This window comes from Ovis canadensis, chromosome 9 (assembly GCF_042477335.2).
Source record: "Ovis canadensis isolate MfBH-ARS-UI-01 breed Bighorn chromosome 9, ARS-UI_OviCan_v2, whole genome shotgun sequence".
Classification (NCBI taxonomy): domain Eukaryota; kingdom Metazoa; phylum Chordata; class Mammalia; order Artiodactyla; family Bovidae; genus Ovis; species Ovis canadensis.
The window spans coordinates 79,461,021-79,474,609 of record NC_091253.1 but is presented as its reverse complement, the minus strand read 5'-3'; the positions used below and the strand labels follow the sequence as shown (position 1 = coordinate 79,474,609).

The 13,589-nt window shown below is 38.1% G+C and overlaps 1 protein-coding gene across 3 annotated transcripts in view; it reads right to left on the bottom strand.

Annotated features, from left to right (window-relative positions):
- RSPO2 (R-spondin 2) overlaps positions 1–13,589 on the bottom strand; it is a 183,240-nt gene that overhangs the window by 87,286 nt on the left and 82,365 nt on the right. For all 3 annotated transcript variants that reach the window (XM_069600378.1, XM_069600379.1, XM_069600380.1), the window contains one exon: positions 6,577–6,765. In XM_069600378.1, the coding sequence (XP_069456479.1) occupies positions 6,577–6,765 (189 nt within the window). The remainder of the gene's footprint in view (positions 1–6,576; positions 6,766–13,589) is intronic.

Genomic DNA, 13,589 nt, shown 5'->3' with positions numbered 1-13,589 from the left:
TTTGTTAACTGTATAGAGCTTCTCCATCTTTGGCTGCATACAATATAATCAATCTGATTTTGGTGTTGACCATCTGGTGATGTCCATGTGTAGAGTCTTCTCTTGAGTTGTTGGAAGAGGGTGTTTGCTATGACCAGTGCATTTTTTTTTTTTTTTGGCAAAACTCTATTAGTCTTTGCCCTGCTTCATTCCGCATTCCAAGGCCAAATTTGCCTGTTACTCCAGGTGTTTCTTGACTTCCTACTTTTGCATTCCAGTCCCCTATAATGAAAAGGACATCTTTTTTGGGTGTTAGTTCTAAAAGGTCTTGTAGAACCGTTCAACTTCAGCTTCTTCAGTGTTACTGGTTGGGGCATAGACTTGGATATTACAATAGAGAAGGTTAAATTTTATATAGATTGGCCAGAGTCTAACAAGGATACAGCTGATTTTTTGTTTGTTTGTTTTTAACCCAGATGCTTGATCTTGCTACCTTCATTGCAGACTCTCCTCTAGCCCATTTTCCAAATGAAAGAAAAATATTTCCTCAAATCATAACCTTATCATTCCCTTACTTGTCATGCTTCATTAACAGCTTGTGGCTTTCAGGTTATTTCTACTACCTAAATTTAGCACGTAAGGTCTGCACTGACCTAGCTCCCACCAACCTAACTAGCACTATTTCTGGTTTTACAGTAGAAATGTACTCAACCACCTGCATCTTACTTCAAAATGAATGATTTTTTTTTTTTTGGTGCAACTCCATACCTTTCCATGTATTTTTCCCCTTTTTTTCTTCCTATAATACTTAATCCTAATAATTCTGAAAACATATAGTCTTTATAAGTGGCATCTCCTTCATTGCTGAAATCCACCCCAAACATTAGAAAGTGTGTTTTACTCAGTTGGTAACCTCATCCATAAATTAGAAACACCATAACCTCCTTTCCACATTTATTTGAAAGGTAAGATGAGAAGAAGTACATCTAATAGCATAGTTGGCACAGGATGGGAGCTAAATAATTAGCAGCCTCTACCACATAATACGCTTTATTAACTATCTGTCTCTCCACTAGACCAGGCTTTCTCAGCCTCACAAGTACTGATATTTGGGGCCCGGTAATTCTTTGTTGCAGGAGGCTGCCCTGCACACTGCAGAGCATTGAGTGGTGCCCATGGCCTCTGTCCACTAGATGCCAGGAGCACCGTCATATCCAAAATGTCTCCAAACACTACTAAAATATTCTCTAGTGGGCAAAAATCATCCCTGGTAGAGAATCACTGCACTACACCATAAACAACTCGAAGGACAGAAACTAATTATTACTCTTTATTTTGTCTCTAGGTATCTAGGATTGAAGTCAGCACACAGTAGGTGTTCAATAAATGCATATCTCTAGCACCATAGATTAATTTTACCTATTTTTTGAAAAGCATGTAAATGTACATATTATTTTATAGCCTCTTTCATTCAATGTCAGATTATGGGATGTATTTATGATGCTTATGTTGCAGTTCATCTCCAGTTCTCCATATACTTTTTTAGACACTATTGTTTGGACACTTGAGTTGTTTCCAATTTGTAGCTAGTATAATTAGTGTTGTCATGAATAAGCTTTTGCATGGTTTTTGTTACAAGTCAGGATACCAGTTTTGTTGAAGGAGAAAGGGGAGTAATTGGTAAGGATACAATGAGGGTTCTTGGGAGTGCTGTTAACATTTATTCTCGAGTAGTGGTACCATATGTGTGTCCACTTTGTGGTAATTCATGGAATGCTCCATTTATGATCTGTGAATATATCATTCTCTTTTACACTTCATTTGAAGTTTTTATTTATATTACTAAGGAAACAGTTGTGCAAATAGATGGAAAAAGAAGGCCAATGATTCTGGAAAATATTCTACAATGCCAATATTTATGTGAAAAAATAAATGTTTACCTTCATTTGTATCATCAGTTCAGTTCAGCCGCTCAGTTGTGTCTGACTCTTTGCGACCCCACGAAACGCAGCACACCAGGCCTCCCTGTCCATCACCAACTCCCGGAGTCCACCCAAACCCATGTCCATCGAGTCAGTGATGCCACCCAACCATCTCATCCTCTGTTATCCCCTTCTCCTCCTGCCCTCAATCTTTCCCAGCATCAGAGTCTTTTCCAATGAGTCAGCTCTTCATATCAGGTGGCCAAAGTATTGGAGTTTCAGCTTTAGCATCTGTCCTTCCAGTGAACACCCAGGACTGATCTCCTTTAGGATGGACCAGTTGGATCTCCTTGCAGTCCAAGGGATTCTCAAGAGTCTTCTCCAACACCACAGTTCAAAGCATCAGTTCTTCTGTGCTCAGCTTTCTTTATAGTCCAACTCTCGCATCCATACATGAGTACTGGAAAAACCATAGCCTTGACTAGATGGACCTTTGTTGGCAAAGTAATATCTCTGCTTTTGAATATGCTATCTAGGTTGGTCATAACTTTCCTTCCAAGTAGTAAGCATCTTTTAATTTCATGGCTGCCATCACCTCTGCAGTGATTTTGGAGCCCAGAAAAATAAAGTCAGCCACTGTTTCCACTGTTTCCCCATCTATTTGCCATGAAGTGGTGGGACCGGATGCATGATCTTAGTTTTCTGAATGTTGAGCATTTGTATCACAGAAAAGCATATTAAAAGAAAAAAGTGTGTTTTATACTTTTTTTCATTAGTACCCATTGTTGGTGAGAAGCAAGGGAAAATGTCTGCTATCAGTAAATATGTAAACAGGCACAACTTTGCCAGAAGACCATTTGGCAATATATATGAAAAAAAAATCTTTGAAATTTGCATTATGCTTGTATCTCAATTATATCTCAATAAAGCTGGGGAAATGTGCTATGTTTAAAAGTTTATCTTATGAAAATAAATCAGAAAAATGCATAATACTACATATGTGTGTATAAACAAAATAATCTATATACAAGGAAATTCTTCATATAACTGCTTATGATGGTAAAAACTGAAAGCAAATTTTCAATAGATGATTAGCTAGATATATTATTGTCATCTATTCAGTAGAAAACACACACTCATATTTAATGACAAGGAAAAATGTTCATAACGCATCAAGTAAAAACAAATTACAAGACAGGATGAAACATTTGTAAGGAAAGAAAGACATAAATATGCACAGAAACAAAATGTCAAGAAAAGAAGCCAGAATATTAGTCAGCCAGGACTTCTGGACTCTGTGGGAGAGGGAGAGGGTGGGATGATTTGGGAGAATGGCATTGAAACATGTATACTTTCATGTAAGAAACGAATTGCCGGTCTATGTTCAATACAGGATACAGGATGCTTGGGGCTGGTGCACGGGGAAGATCCAGAGAGATGATATGGGGTGGGAGGGGGGCTCAGGATTGGGAACTCATGTACACCCATGGCGGATTCATGTCAATGTATGGCAAAACCAATACAGTATTGTAGAGCAAAATAAAGTAAAAATAAAAATTTAAAAAGAAAAAAAAAAGAAAAGAACAGAATAATGCCACTTGCAGTAACACGGAAGGCCCTAGAGATTGTCATACTGACTGAAGTCAGACTCAGAAAGACAAATATCATATGATACGGCTTATATGTGGAAACTTAGAAAAGGGTACAAATGAAGTGAGTTACAAACCAGAAGGAGAGTCACAGATGTGGAAAACAAATCCATGGTTACCAGGGGATAAGTAGGGGGAGGAATAAATTCGGAGATTAGGATCAACATATACACACTACTGTATGTAAAATAGATAACTAATAAGAACCTGCTCACAGCACAGGACACTCTTCTCAAAACTGTAATGGCCTATATATGGCAAAAGAATCTAAACAAATAGAGTGGAGTGTATCATCCTCTGTATAAAATATAAATAGCATGCAACATATGCCAAGAACCTATGAAAAAGAGCCAATATTACTAAGAACAAACCATGGTCATCTGAAGTCATATACTGAGAATTAAGAAGTAATCTTCCACTTTCACTTTGCTTCACAGGGGCCTTGTTAATAAGCACTTCCTGCTTGTACCAAATAAGTAATGATTTCTAGATCAGTAAATTGCAACATTGATTGCATTCACTTACAATAAGTATAACCATGGCAAACCCATTTTCACGTGGAGATTCTCTTTCTAAGGCTGATTTACAGTCACTGCTCTCCTCTCTGTTTCTGAGAAAAGGGGTCACCTTAGCCAAAATGTATGTGTTAACCCCTGTCTCAGAGTGTCTCTCTAAGGAAGACCCTGTTGATAGCCTGAGATATTGCTGAATGACTACCCATTCCAGTTTGCCCAAGACAGTCCTGGTTTATGCTTCGTGTCCCTGCATAGTTGTTAAGAGCAGCCACTTTCAGTCCCCAGTGTCCCAGATGGAGCAAAACATTAATGGCCACCCTCCTGTCCATACCCAGTGTATAGAATGCTAAGCATAGAATGTGGAATAAATGCCGAGCCACCTGAACTTCTCTCATCTTCCCTGTACACTGTTCGTCTAGAATAAGCACCTGCACAGATCATTCATGGGCTCAGATCCCCACTGCCACCACTTAGGTGGTCGAAAGCAATCTGAACGGGAATCCATTTCAAGTTGGCCCCATTCTCCTATGGGTGGTTCAAAAACTATGAGAATACACATTATTAGCTACCTCAAATCATACACTTTAAGGATAAGGTACATATTTGAAAAATTTGATCTATGTATTGATACTTTGGGGGAGCTATGTCTGTCTAGTTATTAATCCAAATAAGTCTATGAAATGGAAGTATCAATACATGCAAATTTCCTGTAACACTATATATTTCTATCTGTGCTAATGGCAAAACTATTCAGCCAATCACCTTAGCCAGAAACCCTATGATCAAATTTGATTCTCTCTGCACTCTGTGAAATTAGTTAGTTACTAAGTCTCATTGATTCTAAATCTCTGAAATTCACTGCCCACAAACTTCTCATCAGAACAAGATTTCACATCTGCAATTGTTACAGTAGGCTTCTCCAACTCATCTCCTGCACTTCTGCAAGAATTATCTTAAATAAAGCAATTGCTCTAGTTCACAGCCTGCTCAAAACCCTCAGATAACATCCAGACTTCTTAACATGGCACTCAAGAACTTTATTATTTGCACTCAAGCCTCCTTTTTCATCCTCAATTCCAACCATACCTCACACAAAGCACATACTACTCAGTGGTTCTCCTCCAGGGGTGGTACTGCTCCCTAGGAGGTGTTGGGAAATGCCCGGGGATGACTTTTATTCTCATGGTGATTTGGGGGAATGAAGATTATTTAAGGAGCAGAGACTAAGCATGCTCAATGACCAGCAGCGCAGGACTTGTGCCTTGTCAAGATGCCAATAGCACCATAAATGAGACTTCTCATCGCCCAAACACATTATTTTTTCAAACGTGTTGTTTCTTCCTCCCAGATTCCATTTAATCTTCCTCTATTAGTTGTGCCTCCTTCCAAAATAACATTGTCCTTGGACGATAAAACTCAAACACTCTTCTTACCTAAAGACCTCAGCTGATTTAATAGTCATGCACAATGTGTTAGAGGTAATTAAGTCCCTCCCATAACACATTGGTTGCCTGCTGATCTAGTGCTCAGTACATTGAGTTATGATTAAACTTCTTACCCATCTGTCATTTCACTCCATGTTCTGCTTCTCCTTACCCATTCTATCCTCTAAAATTTGAGCTGTTTTAAAAAGAGGATGTTCCTTTGTTCTTGCATTTTTTAAACTCCAATTTCTACCATTTACCTAGAAGTTTAGAATCATGCTATAATGATAAATGATTTTTGAATTTGAAAATTGTACTTGCATTCCTATCCATAGAATGACATTCCCTGATGACCTTTTTGTAGTTGCTAAACTTAAAATACTTTGAAGTAAACTAAGTATCTTCATTACATCTTTTATCAGTAATGGTGCTTTAAATTAATGTATTAAATCACAGATTAGACTAATTTGGGTATTACAAACTTAAGTATAAGAGGAAAAAAAGCCTCAGATACTGTGGTAAAACTCAAGAGGATGTTCCCAGTATAAAGGTATTTAAAGTCCTTTATTTTTTGGTAAGTGCTAAGCAAGTATGTCTTACAAAGATCTGCCTACCATGTTTGTGTCCAAGACACATGTTATGAAAAAGTACTTATGTAATCTTAAAAGTATATGTACAATATTCGCTGTTGTTTAGTCGCTGAGTCATGTCCAACTCTTTTGCGACCCCATGAACTGTAGCTGCCAGGCTCCTCTGTCCATGGAATTGTCCAGGCAAGAATACTGGAGTGGGTTGCCATTTCCTTCTCCAGGGAATCTTCCCAACCCAGGGATCTAACTCATGTCTCCTGCTTTGCCAGGTGGATTCTCTACCACTGAGCCACCAGGGAAGCCCCATGGACAATACATTTCTATACAAAAGATAAAGTAAAAGTGTTCTTATCCCACCCCACTCATTTTTTTTTTAAGTTTAAGCTTAAACTATTTCTGTAGTACATTAAAAACATACTTAATCAAAATTTTCAACTTTTAACTCCCCCTAAGTTGCATAAGCAGTAAAATAGGGTGGACAAAAGTCAACTGCTTACTTGCACATCTGTTCATATCTGGGGCTCGATGTCCATAGTACCCGGATGGGCAGGAATGCAGACATTCTCCGTACTGGCGCATGCCTTCTCTTCGAAGAAAGAAGAATAACTTCTGTTGACATCGGCTGCACCCATTGTCCTTTGAACAAGACAAGCAACCCTTGCAAATGGGATTTGATACATAACCAGCTGTAAAAGAAAACAGAATACATGCTTAAATATGAATACGGTCAGCACAATATGCTGGAAAGACAAGTATCTCTTTTCATTTTGCTCTAATCACATAGAAATGCTAAACAAAATAACCTTTGCCATTTAGAAAAAACAAAAAGGTTAAAACACAACCAAACTTAGCAACAAAGAGGAAACCCAGAGGCAGACTTGAGGCTGAAAGCTCAAACTAAATGGCTGGAGATGTTGAAGCAGACAGAGGCAGACCTCATGTTAGGGTCCTGAGTCCAAACCAAGAAAACATGCGTGGCAAGTCACATTGCTGTAAACACGAACTAACAGTATTGTGAGAACTATACTTCAATGTAAATAAGTAAAGAAGTGTGCATGTAAAGAGCTAACATTTGTTTCTGTGTAGAGTGGAGTCATGAAGGCTGTTTGTCCATGAAACAAGTATTAGAAGTCCCACCTCCAACTGGCCAGAGAAAACATTTCCAACCCTGCATTAGGGGGCATACAGGAGGAGAGAAAAATATAACCCATGAGAAATAACTACACCAAATCTACGAGACATCCGAGTGTGGGATCCAAGTTCAAATCATCAATGTAGTATGGGGTTTCTAAGTCAAGAGGTTAGATCCAGGAATATCCATAAAGAAAAAAAAAAGTATAAAATGACCCTACAGAAATTTTCTGCAACCCTGACACCTGGGACTTAAGGAAAACCACCTTAACATCAAAATGAACAAATCACATGTGCAGGCAAACCCCCATGAGGAACAATCAGTCTGAGTAAAAGATTTTATACCTAAAGAATAAGAAAGAACAATATGAAAATAACCTTAAAGTGAGTATCTTTAGCATATTGGAAGGGATGGAATGACTAGAAATCACGTGAAGGAAGAAACAGTATCATAAAATATGTAAGTGAGAAAGAAATTAAAACTTTAAAGCTGAAAAAAATTTATGGACAAGTTGAATGGTAGACTGGGAGAGGGACTTAGCTAGAAAAATTTTAAAGAACTGTACCACAAAAGGTAAGAAACATGTCAGAAAAAAATAGCATCTGAAATATATAAACCTCATGAAGTTCACTACAGTTAGTGACAAAAAGGATAATTAAAAGAATGCATTCTGTTTCTAGTCCTGGTATAAAATTAAAAAATGATACAACCTGAAATTCCAGTATAATTTCTAACATGTGAAAAATTCATGTAACTTTTAGTTATCCTTATACCAAGCAAGGTCATAAATACAACAAGATATATAAGGCCACACTGACTTCATTTTACTGAGTTAGCCCACAAAAGTCTTAAGAAGGAATAGAAAATTCATAAATTATTGAAACTTTCCACTTTGAGACTACAATCCTATTTGCCCTACATATAATCTTTATTGCATAAGAAATAAACATTCAGTATTCAGACTAGCAGCAATACCACGAAGTATGCTGTATACCACACCCATCCTTTACTTAAAATGTTTCAGTATCTGATATATTTACCTCTACTTGGAGCAGTTCTTCTTAGGTTTCAGTTCCACAAACACTCTCTCCCCACTTCTCCTGGGTTCCCTGATCGTTCTTACAGTCTCTCCTCCAGAGAGATCACCAAAACAAGGGCTTAACCTAACATTTCAGAGAAGGAGCCAAAAAAGAACTAAGGTACTCAGCATCAGAAACCAAGGCCAAGATAACCCTTTGCATTGGCCACTGAGGTCTGCTTCTTCCCATCTATTCTAGGACTTTGTTCTATCAACTGTTCAACTGCTTTTATCTACATAGTGAACCTATTTTATGGACTTTTTCTTGCTTGCAAGCCTATCTATGCTTCCCAACTAATTTCTTATTTACCACTTATTTTCTTTAACCTGCAACTGTGGAGCAAAAAAGAAATCAAATGGAAAGTCACCTCCTCATATAGAATTCTTAATAAAATCATAAACTTTTCAGATATCCCTTTATATATGTACACTTATACAACAGTTATAATATGTAACTAGGATTTTTCGTAACTGTGATCAGACTTTACATGAAGTATGATAACTTGCTCAAATTTCATCAGGTTGTGAGCATCCTCTCCTACCAGTGAACCAGACCAATATCACTCATGTTTCTTGGAAGTGTCAGTTTTATCTGTAGCCTCTACCCACCAACACCATTCATTCAAGTATGCCCAACACTGTTTTTATGAAGACCACAACCAGTTTTCAGAGCCTCGATTCAAGACCTCATCCTCAGTTGCTGGTCCTCCCAGCTCCTGTGTCTGGGTCATTACTGAAAGTTTTCTTCCTCTTCTAGCTCCCATGATAATGTCTTCTGAAGATGTAGTCTGAACCCTTACTCTTGTGATTTCCACTAATCTTCTTATAGGTCAGCCCCTTGCTACCTCTAGCTTAGACACCCTAACCACCCTACCTCTGCCCCACCTATCTTTCTCTACTTCTCTCTCCATTCTACTGTAGGGTCAGTTTTTCTGCTTCTATTCTCATCATAAGATTTCTATTATGTCTTACTCTCATGAAATAATCACAATTTATAAAGCGTTTTCACTTAGCTGACTGGAAATAAAAAGTGAAAGTGAATGTATTAGTTGCTCAGTCATGTCTGACTCTGGACTGTAGCCCGCCAGGCTCTTCTATCCATGGAATTCTCCAGGCAAGAATAATAGAGTGGGTAGCCTTTCCCTTCTCCAGGGAATCTTCCCGATCCAGGGATCACACCCAGATGTCCTGTATTGCAGATGGATTCTTTACCATCTGAGCCATCAGTGAAGCCCCTGGAAATAAGCCTAGACTATTTACAATTTTCCCAGATGCCTCTGAAGAGGTTTTTATTCTAAGATTTTGTTATTGTTCAGAGCAGGGTGTAAGGAATCAATATATATTTCAAAAACTGGAACACAGACTAACTTCCATGCAAGAAGGAGGTAAAGACAGAGTAGGGTGGGTAGGGTGTAGAACATGAGCAAAGGGAACAGAATCAGAAAGACTCAGCCAGCTCTATGATGGATGAAATGACTTTGGCAGAGGAAGTGGTGACTGGGGAGAACCCAGCTCATTTAATTTTCAGGGCTGTCTAAGAACATAACCCACCTTAAGCAGAAAGACCCTTATGGCATGATATTTGGAGATGTAATTTATGACTCTCATGACTCTCTTGCGGGGGTGGGGGGGGGGAAGCCTTTAAGTAGGAACAACCAGGAGACTAAGGCAAAGACAGGAGCTGCTGGCTAGAGCTCAGCAAAAGGCAGCCCCACATCACAGAGCGCTCTGCAGTAGTTCACTGGTGTCCTTTGCTCTGCAACTTAACTACAAATATGAACATGTAATATCAAGGTTATCCATATCCCAAACAGCTTCATAAGTAAAAAGAGAATTTGGAAGATTTACATATGTAGCAAAATAGTTTAAGGAGAAGGTTCTCTGGACCACAGTCATCACAAAGTAAAAGTGAAGCTATACTTAAAGTTCAAAAGTTAAACACAGAGCTATCACTATAAATCACACTCCATAGTAAGAAGGATGGAGAAAAGAGAATTACAGAGCTAAGAGAATCATTATAAATTAAAGGCTTTTTGTTTTGTTTTGTTTTATGTATCAGAAGTCAACTTTCATCTTGACCACAAAGATTTCAGAGTCAACAAAGTGTACTCCACATTTTTAAAAAGGTTTTCTTAAAATCAGTAAATGCATTGCTTTATTTACTTGAACCTTAACTGACAATGAAAATGAAGTAGGGAATACTTACCTGAGTCCATATCTTAGATATCATTATAACCCTACATCCTACATAAGAGGAATCCTCTTAAAACAAAAGTGATGTAAGCCACACCCAGCCGTGAGTGCTCTCTCTTCCCTTGCCCCAACCTTCAGCAGTGCTCCTCAAAGCTAAGGATAAGAACACATGTAATTTTTGCAGTTTGAAGCTTCATGGCCCAAACCTCAAACACATTTTTCTGTTTAATTAACCACTGTCCAGTGTCAACTATCCTGGTCTCCTCTATGTTGTAAATCAGCAGCTAAATTCAACAAGAACTTCTTCATCCATTATATGGTGACTATACCAATCTCTGGGCTTCCCTAGTAGCTCAGATGGTAAAGCATCTATCTGCCTGCAATGCAGGAGGCCTGGGTTCAATCCATGGGTTGGTAAGATCCCCTGGAGGAGGATGTGGCAACCCACTCCAGTACTCTTGCCTGGAGAATTCCATGGACAGAGGAGCCTGGCAGGCTATAGTCCATGGGGTCGCAAAGAGTCAGACGTGACTGAGCGACTAACACACACACACATACACCTATCTCTATATATCTAAAGCCAAGCAAAAATTAGACCTTTAAACATGACTAGAGTAATTTATTTTGTCAGGATCTTAATAAGTCAAATGGCTCAGCCTATTTCTATGAGATTTAATTCAAGTGTGCAGGTGAATAAACAGATCTTAATTCCCAGCTTTGAAGACCATGTTTATTTGCTCTCCCCGTAAGCTTCAACTTTTCCAACCCTGAAGCCTGCTGAGATCCAGGGCCTCATCATTCCAACCAAAACACTTTTATAAATCTAGACCCACCCAAAATTCTAAGGATGAAATATATCACATAAAACATTAAAAATCCTCTAAAAGGTGTTAGACAGTGGTATTAACACAAATCCACACATATCTCCTTGACGGGAAAAGGAATATACCGGTATAGAAAACAAAAAATCATGAGGCAAAAACCAGGTAACAATTCCTTATATCTCTAATAAGTACACAAGGAGAAAAAAAAAACAGCCTAAGTAAAACTCTTTACTCTTAATTCTAATCACGTGATTTGTATTCCTCTTAAATTGCAATGTTTGTTTTTTTATGAATCCTGATATTTTAAGTTTGATACTTTGTTAAACCCAGTTATACACATTTTATCCCATAGAACATTTTATGTAGGTGCTGAATGCCCATCTGTTTCTAATATGCTCCTAATACTTCTTAAAAGTGTTCCCGTTTCTGTTGTAAGCCCTGCCAAACAAGAAGAAATCTAAATTCTTACTAGCTGAAAGCATCCATTCCTGACAAAGGGTACAGATTTCTAATTCTGAAAAGAATGAGACTGAACAACAGGTTGTTAGCATAGCATCTTAGCCTCATTCCATAGTTTCAAGTTAAATAATGTCACAAGTTCAACAGCTTTTAAAAAAAAAATGAACACTTATTATTAACTTCATTGATCCATCCTATCACAAAATTGCTAATATTTATCTCCACCCAATTCCAAATTTAAGATACATATTTGGAAACAAAAACCCTACCTCTGGCACCAATAATAGAGAACTTGCCTGTCAGGTCCGATACAAATCAAGTTGGGCCTAGATCCTTCCACTAGAACTTGACATCACTGGGATAAAAAAAAAAAATCCTGTAATCATGTATACTACCAAGCTCAAACTTGACTAAGCCATCAAGATTATGAATGAACAAGCCATGCAAAATTTGACCAAAATGAGAAATAGCTATCTTTCAGAGTACTTTATTTTACATTAAATTTTAAATGTTGATAAAAATGAAATATGTAATCTGATCTTTGATGCAAAGACAACAGATTTTAACATGCTAGATATTCACCATTACAATCATGCCTTAGAAAACAGATGTTAAAATGAACAATTTTAATAAAGCTCTGACAGAGGTAAGTTTCTAAATGTCCACTGAAGTTTTAGGGGAGTTAAAATAACATGAGTCTAGGAAAAAAAAATGTGAAGGGCAAACCTGTGCCAACAATTCAAAAGTTTCATAACCTGTAGAATTGAAACACACCTTCTCACAATCATTTTTTTATCTTTTGTTATGAGTGCTTCAATAGATGCCAATATTTTTAGGAAAAAGACTTATGAAACTTTTAGCTTCTCCAAGAAGCTTTGAGAAACCCATATCCATTGGGTGAAAATGTTATTAGTCGATAATTAATAATATTGTTTATCCACCTAAAACATGTCAATTAGGAATGAAAGACTGGATATATCCCTAATTTCAGAAGTATTCCTTAGGAAAACAATACTTCTAAAATTTTATAAGCCTCCCAAAATATTGAACCATCTCTGAAAGTGATGACTTCCTAAACAACTTCCCTGGTGGCTCAGATGGTAAAGCGTCTGCCTACAATGCGGGAGACCCGGGTTCAATCCCTGGGTCAGGAAGATCTCCTGGAGAAGGAAATGGCAACCCACTCCAGTATTCTTGCCTGAAAAATCCCATGGACAGAAAAGCCTGGTAGGCTACAGTTCATGGGGTCGCAATGAGTCCGACACAACTGAGTGACTTCACTCTCACTTTATACTTTCACTTTCTGCAAGAAAGTCATGTCTGACTCTTTGCGATCTCATGGACTGTAGCCTGCCAGGCTCCTCTGTCCATGGAATTCTCCAGGCCAGAACACTGGAGTGGGTAGCCATTCCTTTCTCCAGAGGATCTTCCCAGCCCAGGTCTCCCACATTGCAGGCAGATTCTTTACCATCTGAAACACCCAGAGAAGCCCAGGAATAATGCAGTGGGTAGCCTATCCTTTCTTCAGGGGATCTTCCTGACCCAGGAATTGAATCAAGGTCTCCTACATTGCAGGCAGATTTTTTACCGAGATACCAGGTAATATTCTCAATGACATCAGGATTAAAGGAATTTAATTAGATGATTTTTCTGCTCCTACCACAGTATGTATCTTACTGTACAAAAACTCAAATCTACTAGAAGATTTTAAAATATGGAGGGAGAAAGTTAAGTAGAGTTACACGTTTATTTTAACACATGAAGTGCTAATATCGTCACAAAAAAATGAGGAAAAAGACCACAGCTGTAAGCTCCTAATTCCTC